Source organism: Leptosomus discolor, chromosome 2, assembly GCF_034619465.1.
Source record: "Leptosomus discolor isolate bLepDis1 chromosome 2, bLepDis1.hap2, whole genome shotgun sequence".
Taxonomy (NCBI): domain Eukaryota; kingdom Metazoa; phylum Chordata; class Aves; order Leptosomiformes; family Leptosomidae; genus Leptosomus; species Leptosomus discolor.
This window is the reverse complement of record NC_141392.1, coordinates 124,381,200-124,407,857: the sequence shown is the minus strand read 5'-3', so window position 1 is coordinate 124,407,857 and position 26,658 is coordinate 124,381,200. Positions and strand designations below refer to the sequence as shown.

Sequence of the window (26,658 nt, the reverse complement as noted above, 5' to 3'; positions counted from 1 at the left end):
GGGGGCTGGAGCAGCTCCCTGTGAGGACAGGCTGGGAGAGGTGGGGGTGTTCAGCCTGGAGAGGAGAAGGCTCCGGGGAGACCTTAGAGCGGCTTCCAATGCTGAAAGGGGGCTGCAGGGGAGGTGGGGAGGGACTCTTGGTCAGGGAGGGTAGTGATGGGACAAGGGGTAACAGTTTTGAACTATAAGAGGGGAGATTTAGATTAGATATTAGGAAGAAGTTCTTCCCTGTGAGGGTGGTGAGGCACTGGCCCAGGTTGTCCAGAGGGGCTGTGGCTGCCCCCTCCCTGGCAGTGCTCAAGGCCAGGCTGGATGGGGCTGGGAGCAACCTGGTCTGGTGGGAGGTGTCCCTGCCCACGGCAGGGGGGGTTGGAACTGTATGGTCTTTAAGGTCCCTTCCCACCCAAACCCCTCTGTGATCCTGAGGAAACCTCACATCGCAGCACAGGCAGGGATTCACACTGGGAAGACATAACGCCCAGAACAGGGGGGTTGCACTGGCGGGTTCCCTTCTGCCCTGTCCTCTGTGCAGGCAGCACAGCCCTCCTTATCACAGAGGTGAAGCCCGGAGCTCCGCCCCCCTGCCCGCCCCGGAGCTCCGCCCCCCTGCCCGCCCCCTGCCCGCCCCGGAGCTCCGCCCCCCTGCCCGCCCCCTGCCCGCCCCCCTGCCCGCCCCCTGCCCGCCCCCTGCCCGCCCTGGGGCACTCCCTCATTGCCCCGCCCCTTCCCCAAGGTCCGCCCACCCCCACCCCGCCCCCGCCCAGTTTCACTTCCCCGTTGGCTCCCCTCTGCCAAGGCCACGCCCCTTTCAGCCCCGCCCCCTCCTCCGACCCCTCCCCAACCCCACCCCTTAAATTCCCCCTCGAGGCCGCGGAACGTTGGTCGCGGGGCCGTGGGGCGCGCCGGGCCTCTCGCGGAAAGCGCCGTTTCCGGTAAGGGCGGGCGTTTCGCGCCCCCCCCCCCTCCACCACCCCCCCGCCCAAGAGGGCGGGCGCGGATTGGGCGTGGCGACTCACGTGAGCGCCCAACATCCGGGGAAGGGCCCGCGAGTTTCCGGTCGGTACCGCTGCGCCGGGCGCCTCCTGGGAGCGGCGGGGCCCGGGGGTCCTGGGGCGGCTCGGCGCGGCCGCTGCGCGCGCCCCCCCCCCCCCCCCCCGGGGCTCCCCTCCCCAGCTCACCCGGTGCCTTCCCGCCCCGCTCTGCCGGGCCCCCGCGCTGCCCGGCCCCTCCCTTTGTCAAGCACCGAGGGGCTCCCCCGGTTCCCCGCTGTCAGGCCGTGCCCCTCCGGCCAGGCCCTGAGCGTCCCCCTGGGGAGGGCAACTGGCTTCTCGGAGCGGGGGTTGGGGTATCCCCCCTCCGCTCCTCCCTTCCTTCTCCCCGCATCGTCCTTTCCCCCACCCCCCCCCGCCTCCGCGGAGTCGGGCTGGCGTTGCCCAGCGTGCCCGCAGGCAGGCTCACCCCTTGGGTTATGCCCCTGCCTGCCTTGGGTGGCGTCGTACAGGGCTGCCCGCCGGTTGTAGGCCACCCCCAGGCTCTCCATCCCGTCCCTGTTGGTGTTGCTGAGGGTTCCCCCGCTTGCTCCAGCAAGTTTTGGTGGCGCAGGCCTCCCCAGGCCCGTTCCCTTGGCCAGCGAGCATGGAGTTTGCGGAGCTGATCAAGACCCCTCGAGCGGACAACGTGGTCCTGCACCGCCCTTTCTACCTGGCCGTGGAGGGGACCCTGTGTCTGACTGGCCACCACCTCATTTTCTCTTCACGGCGCCAAGATAACGCTGAGGAGCTCTGGCTGCTGCACTCCAACATCGATTCCATTGAAAAAAGGTAGGCCTCCTCGTTTCCCTGCCTGCCCATCCCTGGGTGTGGGCGTCTCGTTATCGGTTGAAAAGTGGTTGTCAAGACGGGCTCCCACCTCAGCTGTCTCAGCTCCAGGGCTGGAGAGGGGAAAGGACGGTCAGGTAGAGCATGAGGTGGAATATTGGCACGGGCAGGTTGATTCTCATTCTGTTTAGATATTGGTGTTTGACTGTTGCATCTTAAGTTCATTTATATAGAGTTGGAAATTTTAAGTTTAAACACCTCTGCCAGCAGTGCTCAGTGTTAATGGTTCAGTGGATTTCATCAGTAAAACTCTTCCAAAGGATGAATCTCTGTCACCAGTCAGTGGAGGTGGAAGCCGAGGCACGGAGGAAGTGATTTGCTTTGGGTCACCCAGCAGAACCGACGGCAGAAGAGGACTCTGGGCTTTCTCAGCCCCCGGATCAATCTCCTACCGCTCAACACCATCCTCCCCTTAACTCCTCCAGCTGCTTACGGGAATCAGGAGCGCTTTACCAGCCCGCTCCTTGGGGGAATGATGTGGTAGAGCTGGCTGCAGCTCTCTGGTTTAGTCTTGCGCGGCCCCTTTTGTTGCAGGGATTTTGGGGATCAATCTTTTTTCCATCCTTTCTGTCTGCTGTACCGGTGCCCCACCACGCTTCCCTCGCTGAGTGGCAGTCCCATCTCACCTGGTTACTGTTGTTCTGCTTCCTCACCTTGGTCCTTTTTTCACTTTGGTCATAATATTTTATTTTATTTGTTAATCACAAAGCTTTCATTGGCTTTTAAGGAAATCTGGAAGAATACCTTTTATTTCTGCCAGCAAGACTGGAGGAAAAAAAATAATAATCAAGCAGCAGCAATTAAAAATACCAGGTTGCCTCAGAATCTGAGAATGAGTGAAGTACTGGGCGCTGGTTAAGTTTGTTCCCACGTTCTGAGAAATGCTGCGTGTTGGCCTGGGGGTGGAGAGGAAGAATGGTGGAAACCTCAGGAAATCTGTTCCCATCTAGTACTGCTCGGTCATCGGGGCAGTTTGGCCTCATCCTCCTTACTGCTTGTGCTAAACCAGCCCTAGCTTCGTTTTGAAAATTATTATGGACAAGTTTTTCTCTTTTATATATTTTTTTTTAAGGACCTTGGTTGCAGTTACAGTGTGAGTTAATACCAAACGAGCAAGGAATGTCTGAAGTTACGGTGAGGGAGTAGTGCATTGCTGGCTGAGTGCGTGATTTATGTGTCAGCTACGTCTGCAGGTACTCACAGCCCTTCCTGCCAGCCCCAGTTTCTAGAAGGTCCCTAGAGCAGACATCTCCCTCCCGGGGAGTGGCTTTGTGGGAACGTAACCGCAGTGAAACTCTGGTGTATAAAAGGATAAGGGTATGTTCTGCTCAGTGCTGGAGAAAGCGGGATAACAAGGATCTTAAACCAGTAGAGGTTGTAGAAAGGTTGAGTTCGGTGCTACTTGAGGTTATTAGAGCATGACAGCTGTGACATTGTGCCAGGTTCATGAAATATCTTCTCCCGCTTCCGTGACACAAGTATCTTCTGTACAAAACACCGTTTTCCCGAATTATCAAATGGCCATCAAACCGCTTCTTAATTTTTTGTGGCTTTTTAAGCAACTTAAATATGACCTGTAGGATTTGTTGGGAGGTGAAACGGGCTGTAGTGATCTCCTGTGGTTTTTTTTGCTTCAAGAAATGTGGAAAGGAAGAGCAGCCCTAGTGATGCCTCGTAGCTGCTCGGTGTTGGTGCCGCTGGGGATCTGTGAAATAGCGCCGCAACAAGGGCGAGCGCTGGAGTCGCAGAACTCTTCTGTCAAAACGCCTGTGGCTCCCCAGTTATAACTGGTTCAGCCTGTTAACCATTGTCTGCACAGAAGAAAGGGATAATGAGCTTTCAGCTGCCATAAGAGTTCTCAAATAAATTACAGGCACCTCTCGTAGGACGGGTGAAGCCACCCAAAGCTTAGCAGCAGGCCTCTTGGAGCGTGGACAGCCCTGCCCTTGTGCCGGCGTGGTCCGACAGAGGGTTCAGCCCTGAGGGACTGAAACTTGGTGCTTCGGGGCTCGCCTGCTGCTGCTCCTTGCATCGCCCTCGGCTGCCCCACGCGCTCCTGCGGTCTGTGAGGAGGCTCGGCTGCTTTTCCTCAGTGCCTTGGTGGACTCAGATGCCCATCGTGCCGGTGAACGCTAGTGGCGTGAAGAAACCGCTGGGTTTCTGGTCAGGCATTATCCTTCTTCCAGGTGTATAAGGCAGGCTGCAGAGGGCGTCTGAGAGCTGCGTGTGTTCTGTAACCGGAGCTTTTTCTGGGTTGACTTGCTGTCCTGGCTTGGGCTGAAAACAAAACGAATTCTGTAACTTTTCAGCCCATTCTCCTCCAACTATCGGCACTGTCTGAGCCAGCAGCACGTTTCCCCAGGCAGCGGCTGCTCCCAGCAGTGCCAACCCCTGAGGGTCACAGCCAGCCCCAAGGGATGGGCTGCAGAGAGGCCCTGCCTGGGACTGGTTCTTACAGCGACCAAGGTCACTGCTGAGTCTTGTGCCCGTGTTGGGCTGCGGGAGGGAAAAGGGTCCCCAGCCCGAAAAAGGCTGCCCCTGCAGGGAGGAGCGAACCGGCCAGGGGACCCAAACCTGACCCACCGAGTGTTCCACCCCACGGACGGCACGGTCAGTGGAAAGCTGAGGGGGCACCAGGGTCAAGCTCTCTCCTTCGATGGCGACACCTGAGGAGGGCTCTGTCTGTCCTTCTGTCGTCGATCCCAACCCGTGTGTCCCTGAATCCAGTGCCTGAGTCCAGCTCCTGCCTCCCGTCCCTGTCTGCTGCCCAGTCCAGCCTGGGACTGCCCCAGTGCCAGCCCTGCAGCCTGGTGGGGACGTGTCATCATTGCAGTGGGGGGCAGTTGGGTTCGGTGTTGGGTTTGTATCTATTTGTACATATTGTAGAGATTTCATTATTTCCTTATTTTTATTATTATCATTTCTTTTATTGTTATTGTTTCATTAAAGCTGTTTTAGTTTTCTTTTCCAAACCATGAAATCTCTCTCCCTTGTTCTCTCTCCTTTTCCCTTTTTGGTAGGGCAGAGGGGTTAATAGAGAGCCTCTGTCATTTGTTAGTGGCCAGCCCAGCCTCAAACTGTGACACTTGCGCTGTAACCAGTGGTGATGAGACCTTGGCTTCTTTGAGGTCTGCGAGGCAAATAGCTCCGTGACACTGCAGGTGTTGGAAACCAGACTTTCTTGTTAAAGACAAGGGAGTGTAATGCAGCCAGATTGAAATGCTGCTTTAAAAAATAAATTTCACTCAGATGTTTCTAGCCATCTGCAAAGTTTCAGTGCATTACTTCAGTGAAACTGGAAACTTCCAGCTGAAGTGTCCAGTACTATCAGCAAATACCTGAACACACCTTTTCTCTTTCATGTTTTAAGGAAAAGCTGGGAGGAAAACCTTCTCTTTATCTTGTAATACTTATCCTTCCACTCACTGCTGTATCACAAGGATGGAATAAATAAAAAAAAACCCACAACCCAGACCCCAACTTGCAAATACCAAATGAAGAGGTGGTTTTGTTTGCTTGTTTTTCTGAAAGAGGATATTCCAGACAAATTGCTGCTGATGGAATTTTGTCACCTAGGCCTATGTGGTGGGAAGAGCTGTGACACCTCATCGTACCTCAGAAGATCCTGTTCTTAAGAGCCTCTTTCTTTACATCTTGCTGTAGGTTTGTGGGCTCACTGGGTACCATCGTTATAAAATGCAAAGATCTGCGAATTATCCAGCTGGATATACCTGGAATGGAGGAGTGTTTGAACATTGCTAGCTCCATCGAGGTAAGAGTTCATGATGAGAACTTACACCTGTATTCTCAGATCTTGCTCAGACCTCAACCTTAACAGCTTTTTTTTTACTTGTTAGGAAAACTTTCACTGATGGTCTGAGAAGCAAATGAGAATTGTGGGCTATTTTCTTTCAATTGTTAAAATACTGTTTATGGCTTGTAGGTGTGTTTGTCTGTTATCATCTGCTTTTGTTTGTGCTCTTGGTTTTTACGTGTGTTAAACTACCCTGCAGGTAACTTAATATTTCAGGCTGTATACTTTTGGGTGGCTTAAGTCTTCAATATTGGAGGGGCAACTCTGTATGGGGTGGTTTTTTGGCATAAAAAAGCAGTTTGAATGAATTCAGTAGCTGTTTATTTCTCTCAGGCGCTTTCCACCCTGGATTCTGTCACTCTCATGTATCCCTTCTTTTACCGGCCCATGTTTGAAATCATTGAAGATGGCTGGCGCTCCTTCCTGCCTGACCAAGAATTTGAGCTCCTCAGTTCAGTGGTAAGTTGGACCTTCAGGATTTGCACAGGTACTGGGATGTACTTCTGCAAGGAGTTTGTGAAGTATTTCACCCAGTAGTGTCTGGACTGGAGATCCTGGATGGTAAAAATAGCCAGCCAGTGCCTGGGTGGAAGGCGAGTGTTCAGCTGTTCACCCTAACCAGCGGCTGTTTCTGTCCGTGCTAAAGATGTTCCTCTTGGCCACTTGTGTTTCACCTTGTACAAGTGGAGATTTGATGCCCAGTTAAAAGTTACCTGGGAGGACACGAAGGTAGGAAATGTTCTTGTCCTTTGGGGGTTGCCCTTCTTGTTGTAAGGACAAATTTGTGAAGACCTTTGGCCTGGGGTGGTTGTACTTTGTATCCGAAGTGGAGTGGGATGAGGCTTTTGTTGAGTATCTAAGGACAGGACAAGAGGAAATGGCCTCAAGCTGCACCAGGGGAGGTTTAGATTGAAAAATTTCTTTACTGAAAGGGTGGTCAGACACTGGAACAGGCTGCCCAGGGAGGTGGTGGAGTCACCATCCCTGGAGGTGTTCAAAAAACACGTAGATGTGGTGCTTAGGGCATGGTTTAGGGGTGGGCTGGGTAGTGTTAGGTTAATGGTTGGAACTGATGATCTTAAAGGTCTCTTCCAACCCAAATGATTCTGTGATCCTACGATTTGTCAGTCCTTAGTTGAAGTGAGGCTGTCTTTAAACAACTGCTAAGGATTTCTTAGCTCACCAGGAAGATGACAGTAGATGAAGATGCCCAAGTCGAAACACTCTTAGCCCTAGTTCATGCTGGGGGGCGTTTAGAGAGCAGGAAACTTCCAGTTGTGCTCTTCCAGGTGCTGTGAGCACATGTTGATGTTATTTTGGTACCTGTAGGGTAGGGATTGTTCTGGTGGCGTTGCCTGTTGTATCTGTTTTCAGACTTCATTTTAGGATGCTGAATTTGATACAGTGGGAACTGGCTCAGCTGCAGCAGCCACCTACCTGTTTTAGTGGTGCCTTGGGTAGCACCTCTGTGTTCCAAGTCTTTGTTTCACATTAGAGATGTGCACTTGCTGCATCATCTTAGGTTTCTAAGACCACATCCATTAGTACAGCATCAGGGAACATTGATTTTTTTTTTTATTTTCTTATATCTGCAACCCAGCTTGGCTGTAGCATTTATCACTTCCTGTTTATGACTAATAACTGAATAATATGATTAGCTTGTCCAGATCTGTATGATGAAGTCATTAGGAAATTAAAGGAGTTCAGATATCTTCCTATTTTTGTCTCATAATTAGAGTACTCTCACATGTCCTCCCGTCCTCTGCTGTCAAAAGCCACACAAACTGACCTGTAGTAACTAGCACCACAGTTTTTTGGTTTTAATTTCAGCTGAGGAAGTCAAATGTGATCAGAGTGTTCTCCTGTTTGGAGCAGCGGATGCTTTCCCAGCTCAGCAGAGGCGTTTCGCTGAGAATCAGAAGGCCAGAAGCTGAAGCTCTGTCTGGTGCGAAGGGAGGGGTGTGAGAGCAGGATTGAAGGCGGCAGAGGGAAAACCTTTGGAGCTCAATGAAAGTTGCAGGAGATGGTTCTGCTTCTGTTCACGTTTTGCTTTCTGTGCGTAGCTGAAATCTATTTTAGACCTCGGGGCTCAGATCACTTCTGATGGTTGTATTTACCAGCCTGATACAGGTGCTGACATGGATCCACTGACAGGCTTTTTTTCCCTCTTTTTTCTTTCAGAGGTTTAAAAACGTGTATTTGTCACTCTCTTGGCTTTCTGAACATATGCTCCTTGGAAGGCTTATGTTTAAAAACCCAACTACTTCATAGTGCTGTGTTTCAAGGACAATAATTCATTTCTTTAACATATGCACGGCTAACAGCTGTTGATTAATTCTTGGCTTTTAACCCCAAACTTCAGAAGTAACTCCTACTGAATGAAATGGTGACAAAAGCCACGTTCAAATGACTTACATTTCCTGAACAGCAGCTAAATATATTGTTGACCAAATATTTCTTGTGCTGTAATCAAACTGTCTTATGTGGCAGGCTAGAACAAGTTAAACGGCTGATTTTATTTTGTTTTCTCCCATAAATCAAACGAGTAGAACTCAGGAGGTTACCTCCCTTCCCATTAAATCATCCATCTGGATCTGTTACGCCTTACCTTCCCCAATTTGGTAACAACTTGTCAAAAACTGCATTTCACCCACACTGCAGCTCTAGTAATGTATTAATTCCACATTTGTCTGCTAGAGGAGAGTTGTTGTAAAGCTCTGACACATTATATAATGGTAAAACTATATAAAAAAAACCTATAAATGTTGATATTAAAGTTAGGTAATACATCAAAAAATTTAGATAGTATGTTATTATACTGTATAATAATTAATCTGCTTATCTTAGCATATGTTGTGCCAAATGTGGTGGTTTTTTTTTCTCCCAACACCCCCCCTTACTCCTCCATGTGATCTCACTCTATGGCATTAACCTGACAGTGTTATCTAGCAGCGCCCCTAGAATTTGGTAGCGGACACTTAAGCACTTTGCCCCTGCAGCTCAGCCCCAGGAGCAGGGAGGCTGCTGTACTGTCATGACATCCTTGCTTTTAGTCCACGAAGGCGTTGAGGGAAGAACTGTTAAAGCAAGCAGTTGGAGGCATTGAGGCTCGGTGAGCTGTCGTTTGCTGATGGCTGTTGGTGTCCGCGCTACCTGTTCGTTATCTTGGGGATAACCCACAGCGCGGGTCAGCAGGGCTTTTGTCTGTCCATGAGCTGCTGTTGTGATAAATCCAACAAATCAACAGAGTAGTTCAGCTGAGAATGAAGTCATATGAAGAAATCAGCTGAACGTTTCACTAAATGTCACAGCGAAAACTCCCCAGTGCCTGCGGGCTCCGAATTATTGTACTACAAGATGAGACTTTAAAGATACTAGAGACAAATAGATGAATGGAGGAAGGGGTGCACAGGATGGGTAATGTCTGCTCACCAAGCTTTTGGTTGTGGTTTTGCTTGAAGCACTGGGTAGTACATGAGATCTGGGTTGGTTATAGGTATGTCAGGTGAAATGTGTATAAAAAAAAGTTTGTGTTCTCTGGACTACTGCAGGACCAGGGAGTGGCTGAATGGAATTACAGTGTGCGCAGGGGGGTTCGTATTTATTCTGAGGAGTCAGAGAAGAGCCAACAGGCTTCTCTGCTGCCTGATTCTACAACTGCAGGGTGCTGTAACTTTGGAAATTCAACTTCTTCTCGAAGTCAAGTGAAGAGGCCATGAGAAGTTTGTACACTGACAGTATAATTAACATGGAAGTATTTCATTGCCACAAAATTCACTTTCTCTCTTTTTTTTTTCCCCCTCTTTCCTCTCTTCCCTGTCATCCCTCCTTTTTCCTTCCATTTTCTTGTAGGAAAGGGCTCAGAGTTCTGGGCAGTTCAGCTGTAGTTTATCTTCTCTACTGGAGCTTCTTAAAAAAAAAAAAAAAGCTGAATGCTCTGGTTTTGAGTTTGGTTTGCAATGGTGTGGGTAACCCATATTCTGCTCTCATCAGACAAACATCAGTCTTTGCTTGCATCTGTTGTTATGCTTCTCTTCCCTGCAAAATCTGTTACGAACGGGGCTTGTTGCCTTCTGCCTGTTCCTTGGGAATGGCCTCTGTCATTGCTGCTTTGCAGGATCCTTCAAGGTCCCTGCTGGTTTCTTGACTTTTCTTTTAAGGCTTCTAGTAGAGCTTGAATTGTTTCTCGCCGTTTTGTGGAAAATGACCTCTCCTAGCAGTTACAAATTTTGCGAGGAAGTTTAACTGTTGTTTTAGCCTTTCAGTCACGTGTGAGAATCGGCATCTCTAAACAAGTACTAGGACAAGAAAAGTAGGGATGTAAGAGTTAATCCTGCACTGTGTTTAAGAAAAGATTTCTACTTTCTCTCTTTGGAGTCCCCTCCTCCCCTTTCTGCTCATCCCCCAATCTTTTGCTGCTTCTAGCCTTAACTGGAATGAGCTTTTTTTTTTTCCCTGATTCTCTATAGTACAGATCTCTTGCTGGGAGAAGTAAATGTTAACTTTGTACTCTGAGTTTCGTGCAGCATACTTATCTGGCGATGTCTGAAGATAAGGGCCACCTCTTCTCTTCCACTGCAGTCCTTACTGATTCCTGTATCTGCATCTACTGCTGCACATGGTTGAATTGCTGTTACCTTCCTCTTCCAGTTCATAATAGCAATTTTTTTTCTTCCAAACTGCAAACATACCCCAAGCAAAAGCTAAGAAGAGACTTGTGCTGTTGGGTTTCACTGTCATCTCATTCATGTTGGAGGGTATTGTAGCAGTCTGAAGCTGGCATTGCAGAGGTTAACTGGAGCTCTGCAGGAGCAGCTATGCCAGGGAAGACAAATGGTGCTAATTGCTGCTGCTCTCTTCCTCCTTCCCATGTAACAGTAAATTATAGCTGGGTGACATAACAGTATCATCTGTCTCGTGTTATAAATGGTGAGGAGAGGAGGTTATGGGCAGAGTTAAATTACCAAAGTGGGAGATAAATCAGGTGGATACTCTTCCATTCCTTTTCATACTGGTGATATCAGTGACAACCAGTCTCTCAAAAACCATACCGTGGAGTTCTGGCTTTTGCCTTCCCTACACCCTGTGTGGCAGGACGGTATTTGTCCGTTCAATCTCCGTGTGTGTCTTTTCATTGCAAACAAGTTGCCGTCATATGAAATCTGCTGTAGTTTAGCATAGAGACCCCAAAAAGCTATAAAAAAAAAATAAATCACGTGTAGATGTGGTGCTTAGGGCCATGGTTTAGTGGTGGTGCTTAGGGCCATGGTTTAGTGGTGGGCTTGGTAGTGTTAGGTTGATGGTTGGACCTGATGATCTTCAAGCTCTTTCCCAACCGAAATGATGCTGGCGCGTTAAAACCATGAGCTGTGACCAGCCAGCCTCCCTTACGTGATCCAGAGCTTCTCCTCTCCGCCTGTGATGTGATTGCCGGAGGCAATTTAACTTTGCATCTGGGAGAACCTCTGCTTTTTATAAAAACACAGATGTTCAGAGAAGCTGGTTTGAGGGTAGTGAATAATGAAATAAGCTTATGACAGGGACGGTGCAGAACTGTGCGGACAGGCTCCTGAAGATGGGCAGCAATTGCTGTTCTTCATGATGGTGCACACAACATGGACCTTTCCCAGCCTCTTTTTTTCTTAAGTGGCCACCAAAAGGGACAACTTTGCTGTCTCCTATGCCACACATCCTGTGCCTTGGATCTACTGGTGATGGACAGTGTGGTGAATCAGTTCAGCTTGTTCATCTGATGGAAAGACTTCATTGCTAGAAAACCTTTCTGAATCGATCCTAGTTTTCCATTGGACCAGTGAGCCAGTCAGCTTGATTTATATAACCGGGTGTAAGGCAAGAGGCAGTAAGCCTCTGGAAGAAAGGAAAGAGGAAGAGAGACCTGCTTCTAATCAGAGCTGTTTAATTAATGCATGTTAAACCAACCTTCCTGAGTTGATGTGGGGTTTTATGTATTCTGTTACCACGTAATTTAACTGTCATGCTCTTCTCTTGCTGCCTGTGATACCTGCTTTATCCCCCTGCCTTTTTGTCTAACTGAAACTTTCGTTGAACACAAATGAGCAGAGGTTTTTCATGGCGTCTGTATGAGGTCTCTGCCCGCTGCAGTGGCACGCGAGTGCTTCCCAGTCTGTACCAAAAACACCTCAGCTGAGGAGCTGCTTAAGGTCTTGGTTGCTTTCTCACACCCGTGTCATGTCAAGGCATAGGAACTAAAAAAAAAAAAAAAGGAAAAAAAATCCACCTTGAAAGCAGCTGCCTGTTCCTCTTCAAAAGGTTTTTATATTTCATTTTAACTTCTTGGTGTCTGGAGCTTTTACAGGCAAATTTACCTGCTGTTTTGCTGCTACTTTTCAGAATTTAATGTGCTGTTAAAATACGGTGTAGAGGCTTCTGGGTCATTTTTCCCCTCCAAAGCTTCTGCCAGCAGGTTTTGTTGGCCGTAAGGAATGCAGGGTAAGGATGCACTGACTGAAGAGGCAGTCCAGCCAGTTCACTGTCCTGCTGTTGAGGACCATGAGCTCCGTTCCCTGCCAAACTTCAGACGAGGTCCTACTGCCTGTTATGTGCCCCTGGGGAAAATACATGCCTCATGGACATTTGACGTACCTGGAGGGCGTCCTTAACGCAGCAGGCAGTGGTGTGGTACCAGTCCAGAAGCAGCAAGCTCTCCATGAAGGCTGGGCTTGTCTGAGGCTGCAGTAAGGGCAGTGTCACTCTTCCAGCCTGGACTTAGCGAGGACTCCTGGTCAGTGAGGCCTCTCGTTGACCTTTGGTTTTGCGTGAGATGGAGCCAAGTCCTGTGTCTGACCCTGAGTATCAGGTAGCCTGAGCTCTCGTGCCAAGTGCCTGCGAGGGTGCAGGGTGCCAATATTCAGCACTTTTCCCCACGTGTTTGGCTGTTGGAAGCTGAAAAATTATATAACAGGAGTTCACTGTGAGACCTTTGCGCTCAGATGCGGTGCTGTTTCCAGGGGGTGCTTCTGGAGGAAGAGCTGGAGTGCTTTAGGTAAAGCAGAGCCCATAGAAAAGAACCAAGCTGGGAATGTTGAATTGCAATTTTAGCCTCCAAGCAGCTTCATTGTCTGGAGATGGACGCTCTTGGCTTTCTTGGCCGCCTTTGTCTTGTGGATGGTGTTACTAACTCTGCTTTTGGGACAGATAGAGGTTTGAGCCCACGTTACCCACATCTAAACCAACCTTTTTTTTTCCCCCCTCTAAATCTGCTGATGTAGGAATACATTTCTGTTCTGGGCTTTCCCTGAGAGAGAGGCAAATATGCTCTTACTTCTGATGAGATTGAAGCTACCTCAAAGGCGGTGATGTTGTAGTGCACACTGCAGACATGCTGTCTGCTGCGTCTGAAAGAATTAAAAGCCACAGTCGCCCATTTCTGACCACGTGTGCTGTTTTGTTGAAGATGGGGATAAACCAGGTGGGGAACCATTGTTCAAGTCCTGCATCTCAAGAACCAGAGTCACCTGATAAAGCTTGTAGGCAATGGAGGAAGTTATCTGCGTGCTGGGTAACGAGCTTCTGGGAGCTGCTGCAACAAGATGCTGTGATTGCAGACAGCATCAAGAGGGGTGTGTGTGTCGGGGGGAAATAATCAGTCAGCAGAACTATAAATGGATACTGAAAAGACTAGGTATGACAATGTGAGGGGTTGGAAGGGACCTCTGGAGATCATCTCATCCAAACCCCCTGCCAGAGCAGGACCACCCAGAGCAGGTCACCCAGGAACGCGTCCAGGCGGGGTTTGGATGTCTCCAGAGAAGGAGACTCCACCGCCTCTCTGGGCAGCCTGTTCCAAAGGCAGGGAAATACCTTCTAACATCTGTGGTACAACACCCCAGAGGTACGGGGTGAGGAGTGCACTGCAGAGAGCGGCCAGGCCTGTTTGTTCTTGAATAGCATCTCTTCTGTCCTGTGTTTGTTGGAGACAAGGTGCAGTGCTGGGTTCGGTATGACCCATTAGCGTAGTTACGCTGTTGCGGGGGGTCTGGATTCCTGGATGAACAAGTGGTGATGCCAGTAGGGGACAACTGAGCTTTCATTTGTGGTGCAGATGGAACAGATCACCAATGTTACTCTGTGCGTGCGTGATCCTGAATGTGCAAGTTCCTCTTCCCTGGTGTGTTATGCTGTAACATCACAGCAATAATATGTTTTCTGACCCAAAGCCTGTATGTTCTGATCTTTTTCAGACAGATGAATGGCGCCTAAGCTGCATCAATAAGGAATTCTCTGTCTGTGCCTCCTACCCGCCGGTTGTCATTGTCCCCAAATCCATCGATGATGAAGCGCTTCGGAAAGTTGCCATATTTCGCCACGGCAATCGCTTCCCTGTCCTCAGCTATTACCATAAGAAGAACGGGATGGTAAGCTGCGTTTGAGTGATGGTGGTACCTCAAGGAAGCGTCTGAGTCTGCTTAATGGAAAAACAACTTGTGCTCTAGGCTTAATGCAGTTCAGGAGGTGTTTGCTCCTTTGATTTTTTTTCCAGCTTAAATGTATGCAGTGAAACTGGTTCTGGGTGATGGAATGAGTAATCTCCATCCTAGAAATAGCTATTAATCCGCTGCTTTGGGAGGGTACCGTGGCATGAGCTCGCCCACAGCAGTAAGAGCAAGATGAGACTTGCAAAGCCACTGCTGGCGCCCTTCCTTGCTTTGTCTGCCAAGAGGCTTCCTGCTGAAAGGATGGCAGAAACCACATTGTCCTGTCTCTGGATGGTGGGCCATCTCCTCCGTAACGGAGTCGTGATGACAGCAAGCGTGCCCAGAGCCAGCACTGCTGCTGCTGGGTGGCTGTTGGAGTGATCAGAACAATCTGTTCTCTGAGCCTGTCGGTGTAACATCTTTCAGGAGTGGCAAATTCTCGCTGTTGCGCAGACTTTACCACCTCGCAACAAGCCAAAAATCGAATTGAGTGACTGAGACGCTGTAATTAAGAAATGCACTTCATAAATTGGGTAATTCTTTGTGTGTCTTGCTCATGTAACCCGTTTTGAGGATGTTGGGATGTCCAACCGGCGGCTTGTAAACTCGATCCAGGCTTCTGAGTCAAATGCTTTAATGTGTTCTCACCTGCTGTTGCCAAGATTTGTAAGCCCTGAATTAGAGAACGCCTAGTCTGACTTAGTAGTGCCTTTGGGTTTTTTTTTGCCCTGCTTTAAATTCAGCCATCTACCAGCTTCATAAGTTGAGCTTTCTGTTTTGTTGGGTTTTTTTCCTCAGCTCAAAACCGGAAAGAAGGAAGATTTGTTCAGTTATCTCTCAGAATTGTGCATGTTTCAAGTGTGAGAAATATAATAGCGTTTGGCTCGGAGTGCTTGAACTTGTGACAGTAACACTGTCTGTCGTGTTGCTTTCCTGACTCTGAGTTCTTGAGCGTAGCTGGGGTTGCTGACTGGTTGCCCTCACATTTTAGTTACCATCTGAGCTGCTGGGATGCTTTCTGAATCGAAAGGCATTTACTAAAAAGAAACTTCAGCTCATAAATCTGCAGACCTAAGGTTTATTAGTCTAGCCGCTGGGTAAAATTGTACCCAAGAGGCATCTTTAACACATGAATGACCTGAGTGTTTTAAAAACAGAGTTGGGAAGAGACCTTAGAGATGACAATCCTGCAAATTTTTGTTTATAAAGGAGCCATCAGCAGGAAGCCAGTTCAGTGGCTCACAAAGATGGTGCTACAGGAATAGTGAAAGGGGTGAAACCTCTAAGACGACATCTGTAACTTAAAGTGGCCTGCCAAATGATTTCTCAATTCAAGGATTTCTAGTTTGGTTTTTTTTAAATAAATTCAGTCCCTGCAAGGGATTGCACTTAAAAGAACTCAAGTATATGCAGGGTAAGGGGGAACAGCAGCTGTAGGAAGAACTAGAGACATTGCTGTGCATCAGGCAGGGCAGAGCAGGGCATTTGCTTGTCTGTGTCTAGGTGTGGTGGCTCAAACTTGAAGCAGATGGAAGCAGGACGTGCGGTGGGGTGAGAGCTGCACTTGCTGCTGTAGCTCCACAGAGAAGAGCTGGAGATCCAGGAGGGCCCCGCTTGAATTTTACCCCTGAGCTGACAGAGGAGGTTTAAGGTTGAGCTCCCTCACTGCCGTGAGCATTGTCACAGTGACCCAAGTTGTAAAGGGAGACAGGAGCATCCTGTGTGAATTCCAGCAGCGCGCTTCTCTGGAGAGACTTTCTCCATGCCTGCCCTTGAGACCCAGCGATCTAATGCACCAGTCTGCAGCCTGCATTTACAGACCCCTAAGAAATCCTCTGGTGAAGGGGTGTCCCTTGCTTTGGGACTTTAAATGTCCATTCTTGGCTTGGAGCTCAAGGGATCAGTGGCTTTCAATCTTAAGTCTCTCCATTTCCAGTGCTTTATTCGTGGTTATTTGTCTCTGCAGGTCATGATGCGAAGCAGCCAGCCTCTCACGGGTACGAATGGGAGACGGTGTAAAGAAGACGAGAAGCTTATTAACGCCACGCTACGGCCTGGCAAGCGGGGCTACATCATTGATACGAGGTCCTTGAACATTGCCCAGCAGGCCAGGGCCAAAGGAGGTGGCTTTGAACAAGAAGCACACTATCCCCAGTGGAGGAGGATTCACAAATGTATTGAGAGGTGGGTGAAATCACACAGGCTCCCCTCTGTGCTCAGCTTTGTAGGGCTGCATTGGCAGAGCCGGTAATAGCTCCATAAAGTATTTGCTTCCGTAAGAAACGGATGGGTATCCTGGTTCCTGGCGACAGGGTCGTGTTCCTTTTTTGACAAAATGAGGTTATGTGGATGATGAAGTTACTTGGCTTTGGAGAGTTGTGTGGGGTTCCTTGTTCTGAACAGCTTGCTGCAGGATTCAGGCATCAGGCGCTCTCCCTGTGCCATCGCTTTCTCTGACCCTCTACAGCTGCGCTCCAGTTCCCCTTTGCAGTGGGGCACAGGAATGAGCAAGTCCCTTGCCAGCAGATTTCTGCAGGTGAGGATTTGTTCTGTGGCAGCCACGCTCCTCTTAGCCTGTGTACGTTTTGCTGGTCCTCTAACACTGTTTGGTCATTTAAGGGCAAGTTCCTAAGTTGAATAGCGTTTGAACAAGGTCAGACTAAAAGTTTCTTAAGCCTTAGTTTTGGGGAATCCTTCTACACAGGCTTGCAGTGATGTTACTGGAGCTATTGGAAAGCAGTCGCTCCCCTCATTGCTGTATAGGCCAGCTCTTGAGGAGCTAAGGTAAGGAATTTCCTGCTTGTTGCTTTGAACTACTTGGTTTTGCTTCTAAAAATGTTATGTGGACTTAAATTTGATTATCTTACAGGTGGACATAAGCATCAGTTAGAGAGGAGTGAATAAACCACAATATAGAGAGACTAAATACCTTATGATGATATTATTTGGCTTTGTCAGCTTTTCTGAGATCGAGCCTGCTAGCTGCATCCTTTATTAGACCTGAGCACGTGCTGAAATCTGTGTTAAGTGGCATTTGATCCATCAGTAGTTTGGTGCCCCTGGAAGGCATAATGTTAAACAAGACCAGAGAAGCATCTGTTTTTATCAGCTTCATGCTAAATACCAGCTTTTTGGGGCTTGGGGACATAAGGCAACAAATGCACAAGTGATACAGAATGTGGTGTTCCCCCCTACCCCCCTCCCTGTTTTTTTTCTTTCATTCTTAAGAAATTAGCCAAGCTAATCTTAGTGTGGTTCTACGTTGAGAAGTTGAGTCTAGCTTAAAATTTGCTGTGTTACAGTGGAGTTATGTCCTTGTGATGGATGGCTTTCAGATTACCGTTGCAGCAGGTTAAACCCCCCCAAAAACTTCTGGTGTAGTACAGAGAACAAAGGTGCAGCTCTTGAAGCTTGGCTGACACTTGTTTATGTCCGTGCCAGGTTGCAGTCGCACTTGGTGATGGGAGTGAGACTGCTGAAACACGTTTTACTGGGAAAGTTTAAGATCTGGCTGAACACACTCAGAGTTCAGGTGAAATACTACTGTTGTAACGCCTTACGAAGCAGTTTGTTTGAAAGGGAAGAGACTGCTCCTGTCCAAGGAGTTGGCTGTGGCTCGGCACTACCCGTGAAAGCAGGTTGGCTGAGTGAGGAGACTTCTATAGGGTCGAAATTTTGAATTAACTGCGTGTAAATCGTAGTGTTTTAGTTTGAGATCGGTGTATTTCTGTAAGCGTGTTGTCCTGGTTGCTGTGTTACTTGCTTGTGTCTTCAGTAATATTTTGCTTTTCCCAAAGGTTTAATATTCTGCAGGAAAGCCTCATCAAACTTGTAGAAGCTTGTAATGACCAGTCGCACAATATGGACCGCTGGCTCAGTAAACTGGAAGCTTCCAACTGGCTGACTCACATCAAGGAGATACTAACGGCAGCTTGTCTAGCTGCTCAGTGTATTGACAGGTAAAGCCTTTCCGGAAAGCCTTGGGTTTCTTATTCACTGGTTACAGGTTGCTTGTTCAATACCTCTGTTTCCACTTCAGGTGTTAGTAACTGGCCACCGTGAACTGGCTTGCTTGCACCCATGCGAGCTACTGTTTCCTCATGGTTAAAGAATGTTCCTCCAGTAAATCATGCTTTTCAGAAGTACAAGCCTTGAGGGGGTAAATCTTGACTAAGAATAAGTATTAGATCCTCTAGTTAAGGTATATTCCTGAGCCTGATGCAACCAATCTAATTCGGTTAGATTTATTGAAGGTTTAGGTTAGAATGTGCACATCTGAAATGCTGCTTGGTAGCCTAGTAAAGTGAGAACACAGAGGCTTTTTTAAAAAAGCCCCTTTTTTTTTTTTTCAGCTGAAAGTTTACAATAACCCGCCTCGCTTCTAGAGATTAAAACAATGGCATTTCCTTGTTTTCATAAAACAGTTTGGGTTGGAAGGAACCTTTTAAAGGTCATCTAGTCCAACCCCCCTGCAGCGAGCAGGGACATCTTTAGCTCGATCAGATTTCCTCAGGAATTGGTCTAGTGCTTTTTCCTCTTGAAGTCTTTATCCCTATAGTCCTATCTGAGCAATCCTGTTCATCCCTTCTGAGTGCTTGTGACCTCTTTTAACCTGACATTTCTTTCATAAATACTGCTGACTTGGCTAATTTGTCTCCAGACCTCAGGCTGGAGAGCAAAAGCTAGCTGTCAAGTGCCAGGGTTTGTAAGGCCAAATGCAGGGCTCTAAATGCAATTTCTTTGGGGCTCTGAGAGGGGAAAGCCCTTCTCAAAACTCAGGGGAAAGCTCATTCCAGCTAGGGAATGTGTCGCACAGATACACAAGGAGGCTGAAATGCAGACTTGTTGGTGAAGCAGCATTACTGCATTAAAGTGGGAGCTGCTGTGCCTTTTAAAAGCACTGGCTGAGCCTGTGTCATTATTGACTGTGCCAGAAAAGGATTGCTCTTAGTCGATAGTTTTATCTGCAATTCTTTCCCCTGTGTGTAGAATGAGAAAGATCAGTGATGAAACTCTTCTGGCTTGTTGGGACAGTGGACGATTTCATCATTTTTAACCTCAGCTTTGCTCTTTCTGTTTATCTGGAGCTACGGCAGGCCAGCTCAGCGTGGGTGCCAGGCCCGCCTCATTCGGAGCCTGGAGATGGTAGCTGAGCTGACGAGGGTGGCTCAGTTACGTTGGCCATGGGGAGGGAACGGCTGGGACAGATCTTGGAGCGTCTTAAACATCTGGGGCCTGCAAGATGTGAAAATAGCGTTACCCTGGTGTGCCCCACTTGGAGGAGTGCGGAGGCTTGCAGTTAGCCTTTGGTGTTAGCTTGGCTGTTAAGCAGCCTCTTTATCTGCCACTGCCTGGGGGAGGAGGAAAGTATCTGAAGATGATCTATCCTGAAAAAGCACTGGGTTTGGTTTAGACATAGGACTATAGACAAAGAGGTTGCCATGCTCAAGGTATAGATTTTTATGCTTTTCGCTTCAAAAAGCAAGTCATGCTGCTTGCTTGGTAGATTGATCTTTCTTACCTGCACTTTGCTGCTTAGCTTGGATCTCTGCACAGAAACAAATACAACCTGCAGTTAAATTCCTTTCTGGGTGTGAGGATGTTGGCAGGAGTGAGACATTGGGTCGAGGTTTGGGAAGAGAAGGGGAATAAATGCCATTTAATACCACCCAGTCCTTCCCTCAGGAGCACATGGATGAGATTCTGATATTGCATCCAAATGCAGCCTAGGATAGAGGAGAGGGAATTGGCTGTCCTGGACAATCCCCACTGGAGTGGAGGGAGCGACAGCACATGAGCCCCTAGCGATGTGCAAAACCTTCCTGCCCCAAACTCTGAGCTCCCTCTGCTCCTCAGGTTGTTCTGCTGATTCACTTGTGCTGGCTGGTGAGCGAGAAGCCTTTGTGCTTGGCTCTCTGACAAGCTTCCTTGCTCAGCACACTAACTGCTGCCTTTTTGGAGACCAAGCTCTACCTTTTTTCTTTCTTTCTTTCTCTCTTTCTCCTAAACTGGCTTATTGATTTACTTTTCTTGCAGTAAACCCCAATTGAGGCCCAAATGCAACTAAGCCCAGGTTTGAGCAAGAATCTCATGGTATCGTTTTGCAGAGCATCTGGGGGGATGACGTGTCGTCATTGCAGTGCTTATGAAGATTTCAGGGTACTTAGCAAAACAATAAATGACACAAGCAAATTTTGAGATGCATTTCCACGCTGAAAGGGGTACCAATTAAAAATAAGGAGAACCACCAAAGATACTTGGCTGCACAGTTTTGGTCAGCATGGCAAAGGTTCTGGATTTCCAGCACGCTTAGCGAGAAGCCAAGCCTGAAGTGATGCAGAGCTCTAGTTTGTGTTGGTGAGGAACCAGGTGAAGGTGGTGTGCTTCCATGCAGGGTGGGGAGTAAGCTGATGGGGGAGAAGGTGTAAAGAGCCAGCAAAACCTCAGCGTTGTCAGGGTAGCACCAGCGGTGCCCTTGGGATGCGTTGGCATCTACTGGGATGCAGTAAGTCCTTGGGATGTGTTCTGCTCATTCACACCCGTATTCCTTTCCACCTTTTTTTCTTTCACAGGGAAGGTGCATCAGTGTTAGTCCATGGGACTGAAGGAACTGATTCGACACTCCAGGTAACTTCTCTGGCACAGATTATCTTGGATCCAAGGTGCAGGACCATACGTGGCTTCGAGTCTCTTGTTGTGAGGGAGTGGCTGCAGGTAAGAAATGCCAGTGAACAAAACGGCGATCCGTTCCAGTGACAGTTGTGTTGAGAAATAGCCTGAGAGGCAGCAAACAGGCTGGGCCTTGGTGCAGCCCCGCTGAGCGTGAATTAGGCCTTTGTCCGAAGAGCGACATCGTTAACTGGGTCGTTTGTACCTCTGGTGCTCCATGGACCTCTCTGCCTCTCCTGGTTGGGCCCCTCACTCCCAGAAGGACATTGAGGGGCTGGAGTGTGTCCAGAGAAGGGCAGCGAAGGTGGGGAAGGGTCTGGAGAACAGGTCTGGTGAGGAGCGGCTGAGGGAGCTGGGGGTGTTCAGCCTGGAGAAGAGGAGGCTGAGGGGAGACCTGATCGCTCTCTGCAGCTGCCTGAGAGGGGCTTGGAGCGAGGGGGGGTCGGTCTCTTCTCCCAAGGAACAAGTGGTAGGACAAGAGGAAACGGCCTCAAGTTGCACCGGGGAGGTTTAGATTGGACATAAGGAAAAATTTCTTCACCGAAAGGCTTGTCAAGCGCTGGAACAGGCTGCCCAGGGAAGTGGTGGTGTCACCATCCCTGGAGGTGTTCAAAAAACATGTAGAGGTGGCACTTGTAGACACGATTTAGTGGACATGGTGGTGTTGGGTTGACGTTGGACTTGATGATCTTAGAGGTCTCTTCCAACCTAATGATTCTATGGTAGTTTTTTGGTTTTGGGGAACTGCCAGTTTTGTGTGTTTAGGGCAAATATCTCTAGAGAACACAGTTCAGACTAAACCACAAAACCTTTGTTCTACTCTTGGTACTTCTGTATCCTCAGCCTGGTCCTTTGGTGCACCTATACCCGCTTGTTCTTGGTAAAATTCTCTGATCAGATACAGGGCTGTGTACGTAACCTGAAAAAGGCAGGAGAGTTGGTCATGGTTGCTACCAGTTTGTTACTGGGTGCTTGATGAAATGACATTTGTAGAAAAGAATAGTCATAGCTTAGTTGCATGGACAGAACTAGGTTGAAAGTCTTTTTGCTACATGTACTTCAGTTCCCGTTACTTTGGTGCTTTCTCTGATTCTTGTCCATAGGCTGGTCACCCTTTTCAGCAGCGCTGTGCCCAATCAGCCTATTCAAATAGCAAGCAGAAGTGGGAGGCCCCCGTGTTTCTCCTCTTTTTGGACTGTGTGTGGCAAATCCTTCGTCAGTTCCCGTGCTCTTTTGAATTCAACGAGCAGTTCCTCATTATGCTCTTTGAACATGCTTATGCTTCACAGTTTGGGACTTTCCTGGGAAACAACGAAAACGACAGGTTGGTGAGGATGCTCGCTTTGAACCTTTTAAATACCAGGCTGTATCTGACCAAAAAAGATAGTATCTTGGTTTATAAAAAGGGTGAGGGTGCTTGTGCATCTCCCTCAGCACAGGTGAGCTGCTCTTGTTGCAGTTCTTAGCCTGATGCAATGTGAGGGAGCTTGTCCCTCTTACAAGTGGGACAGTGTGACCAAAGAAATTTGTGGCATGGTCAGGGAGTTGAATTAGTCTTCCCAAAGTCCAAGCTAATACCTTAGATTTTTTTTTTTCCTGTTTCCCTGTGTGGCCTTGAACAATCTCCACCCATCACCAGTTTATATAGTCTCTTACACAGAAACTCTTTCCATAAAAGAATAAACAGCTATAGCTCAACAATGACGTGAGTCATAGCTGTAGGAAGCAAACCTGGCCGTGCAGGGCTGGAGAAGAAGGTCAAAGCAGTCAGAGGAAAAAGCTGGAAAGTCTGGTTCTTCCCTTAACTGTGGAGGAAGAACATTGCTCTGTAGGCTGGTGGTCCTGACTCCCCCGGGAATGGAAGGCTTGGGTCTTTGCCATTAACTGTTGAAGGTGGAAACAGTGGAAGATGTTCTGTCAGAAGGATCTGCCTCACAGTTATAGCTTGACAAAAGCTTTACTTGTTTGGCTGTGAACGTCACGATGAGGTTTGAGGTCCTTCTGGCCGTGCAGCAGTCCAACAGAAGGACCAAAATCCCCTCCAGCCTTGGGGTGACTTGGGGAAATGCGAGTTGGCAATCGGCGTGGCTGAGGTTCTGAGCGAATGCTGTGAGCCTCTGAAAGGAAGCAGCCAGGGCTGCCTTCTGCTGGAGCCTGCCTGGTCAGGGACTGGGAGGCCTGGGCTGAGCTTGCTTTTACAACCTTGTGGTGCTCAAGGAATTTGGGCAGCCCAGCGCCCAGCTTCTGAATCCTAGCCTGGGTTAGATGCTGAGCTGTACCCCTGGGGCAGCTCTAGGCATGCCCTGAGTGGGGCTGCTGGGAGTAGCAACCAGGGTGGAGCCTGGGAGGACCGGAGCTTCCCACGGCAGATGGCAGAGAGGTTTGGATTCCTTGGTGGTTCTGTTCTCAGGACTCCTGACTCATGTCTGATGGTCTCCTGCTTAACTGAAGACCACTGAAGGAGTAGGAGGGAAAAACAGAACTGGTATTACAGATAAGGAAGGCGATTTAAAGCTTCCTATAAACCTCTCTGCCCTCAATCTTTGCTTAGAAGAGACTCTTCTGTCTTCTGCGGGCTGCTAAACTGGTCAACTGCAAAACCAAGTTGGACTTGAAAACTATTAAGACGAAATTTGAAAGAGTATTGAATGTTACATGCAATAATCTCCCTGTCACCTCTGAACACGTCAGCCTGTGAGCCCAGAAAATGTTTGAAGTCTGATGTTAAGCTCGTGCCGTCTGAAGCGTTCACGGGGATGGTGACTCTCCCGCCCGGGTGGCAGTTCAGTTTGCCAGTGCATGCAGAATGAGGTTTGCCAGACTCGAAGGAAGAGAGACCCCTGTGCCATAACCCCAGGAGGTGGGTCTGTCCCAGCGCTGCTTTCTCTCTGTGCTCCGATGCTTCCTGCCACCAGAGGGACCTAATCAGACGTGCCCATCGCACAGTTCCAGCAATAACCCTGCTTGAAGGGGCTCTGCGAATTGTGCTGCGATCCTTCCTCGATGCAGACCTACCACATCGACGCGCAGGAGTTCAGTCCCTTTCAAAACAGTCGATCCACTTTGGGGAGGTGACTGATTCTTCATCTGGACAGAAGGCAGCTAGCTTCCACCCAGCCTACAAATGTTACTTCCTCATCTTCTCACCCAACCTAATTGTAATCAGCCAGGTCGAGTAAATTGCTTTAGGTTTACACCCTGTGCCATGTCGGTGAGAGGTATTGAAGGGATTAGCCTGAATTGTCTGGGCTAGTAGCACTCGGGAAAGCTTGTGGCGTTCTAGCCTGTGGGGTGCTGACAAAACAAAATGAGACTTTGCAGTATAAAAGCGAAAGCTAACTTGTTCCCGTGGCTTTGCCAGGTCTAAACTGAAGCTGCCACAAAAGACTATGTCCCTGTGGTCCTGGGTGAACAGGTCTGAAGAGCTGAGCAAATTCCAGAATCCTCTTTTTGAGGCCAACAGCCTTGTCATCTGGCCCTCCGTTGCCCCACAGAGCCTGCAGCTCTGGGAAGGTAAGCCAGGCTTGCTTTTTCTGTTAGAGGCAACGCATACTTTGTGCGACTTGTAATGCTTCTTAAGTGTAAACTCCTGTTGTCTCTCCTCTCTGCTTAGTCTGTCTCAGCTGATGGTGATCTCACTCCCTTTGAAATCTCTTCCAAAATATTCCTGGCATGTACCATCCCCAGAGGCATAACGCTTTCTCCTTCTAAGTTTGGTGACATGCTACTTTCCGCCAGGGAGCCTTCCTAGCCTCATTTAACTTCTTAGCACAGCATTTCTGCAGTGATACAGCCTGATCTCTAGATGTCTGCAGGCCTAAGGGTTTTGTTCTGTACCAGCCAGGACTTCCCTCCATTCCCACGTTGGCCAGGATGACCTGGGTGCAGTAGGCTCTGCTGCAGAAACTTCCTCCATCCCATGTAGGCTGAAGAGTTAATTACAGTGAAGCAAGCAGGCTGTCAGGGCAGGGGGGAGACTGGATAGGGATTGGTCTGATCAGTATATGAGAAAAAAGGAACGAAAGCCTCTTTTTTTTTTTATTAACCTTGTTTAATAGAATGGTGAACTTGAAGAGGCGGGGTTGGTATTTCTAAATGCTATTTAGAGGGGAGGGTAAGGAGAAAATGCATAAACTGTACGTGTGAGCTGCTGGAATATGGGTGACGTTTCCTCCTTGTAACAAGAAACCCTTCTGACTTGCGCTGCCTCTGGGCTTTCAGGTGTTTTTCTTCGGTGGAACAGGCCTTCCAAGTTCCTAGACGAAGCCCACGAAGAAATGATCAACATCATAAAATACAACAAGGAACTTCAGGCGAAGGTTAACGCCTTGAGGAGGCAGCTAGCGGAGATGGAGACGGATGATAAGATGCAGGAGAACCTGTGAGCTGGCAGGGCTTTGCCTCGGGTCTTTCCTTTCCAGCCCCTTTTGTGTTAAAAGACTAAACACGGAAAGTGCATGTATTGCAGAGCCCTCTGGGTACGGTTGACCCTCAGTCCTCCCACTGCTGAAACCTCCACTTCACACTATGTACCTCCCTGCTTTTTTTGGGAGGGATTTCTGTTTTGTTTACAGAAGATGTACACGGCCGGGCGTAGTGTCCTCTCTTGGCAGCTTTTCTGTCTCGAAATGGTGTACAGTGTCAGCAGAAGCTGGAACTCTTACCTCCACCCAACTGTATGGATGACCAGGATGGGCCAAGAAACAGGATGTTTCAAATTTATTTTGGACTTTTTCTGGTTTTGTGGAACTCTCTAAATACTCGGCAGGATTAAAGTACAAAATTATGTACAGATAGGTAAAGGCGTTTTGTCTGAAAGCACTTTTTTCTTTCCAAGAGTAAGGCAGCTTAGTTCTTTAGTTTCCTAGAAAAACTAGAAAACGGTATAACTACAGGTTCTACCAGTCTGTGATACTGTCAGTAGCCTTCACATCTAACACTTGGTTGGGTTTTTTGTGTTGAGCATTAGCTTGGGAGCAGTACATTGAATACCAAACCAGAGCAAGACGTTTCAGTGCAATACAGAACTGAAGTAGGGATTCTGCTGCTAATGTTGAAGCCATGACCTTCAGGTGGAATTGTCCCTCGTGGACAAATATCTCCTAAGGAAGAACAAATATTTTTTTTTTCATTCTACCTGGAAAACAAAAAGGTGAAGTAGTTGGTGGAGGCGTTCCCTTGCCAACCGGTGGCTCAGAGCTGCCCTCTTGGCACCCTGGGCCGCACTGGCTGGTTTTGTACGCTCGAACAGGTTCGCAGCATCGCTGGGGTGCAAGAGCAGCCCTTCATTTGCAGTGCCACAAGCCCCTCTTTGTTCCACCTGGGCACTTTTTTTTCTCTCACCCTCTCTTACTGTGTTTTGTGACACCTCAAAAGCAGAAGTTGGGAGTTAACGGTGATCTGACGTATCAGGTGGCTGCTGCAGATTGAGGCGGTCACACTACAAAAACGCTAATAGTTTAGATCACTTGTAGCTGCTAAAACTGCTTCAAGACTTTAGGGATAAGCTTTTTTCCAAGTCTCTCTATTTCCTAGCTGGTTTTTCTGTTTCTGTGACTGCAGCCTGCTTTTATAGAACCAAAATTTTCACTAGAGGGTTTTTTTTTTTCTCCTTTAAAAAGCCAGGTAAGAGTGGCTCTGAAATATTAACTCACCTAGGCATTTGTTCAGCTTGATTCCAGTGGTAGCTGCCCAGAGCTGAGAAAACTTGAATTAACAGCAGTGCACGTGGCCAGGATTATCTTAAAAGGCGCTTGCTGTTAGCCTGCCTCTTCTGAAGTGAATGGAGCTGCCTTAGGTCAGTGTCGATGTCTTTGGAAAACTGTTGAGCTTCTGTGACACT

General features: G+C 48.4%; 1 protein-coding gene across 1 annotated transcript; it reads left to right on the top strand.

The window, feature by feature from the left end:
- Nucleotides 1-1,635: 1,635 nt before the first annotated feature.
- MTMR9 (myotubularin related protein 9) lies at nt 1,636-25,217 on the top strand. Its single transcript, XM_086461689.1, has 10 exons — nt 1,636-1,820; nt 5,541-5,649; nt 6,025-6,150; nt 13,914-14,087; nt 16,114-16,331; nt 17,945-18,106; nt 20,720-20,861; nt 21,920-22,140; nt 24,178-24,329; nt 25,038-25,217. The coding sequence occupies exons 1-10, from the start codon at nt 1,636-1,638 to the stop codon at nt 25,199-25,201; spliced, it is 1,653 nt and encodes a 550-aa protein (XP_086317815.1). The 3' UTR covers nt 25,202-25,217.
- The last annotated feature ends 1,441 nt before the right edge of the window (nt 25,218-26,658 follow it).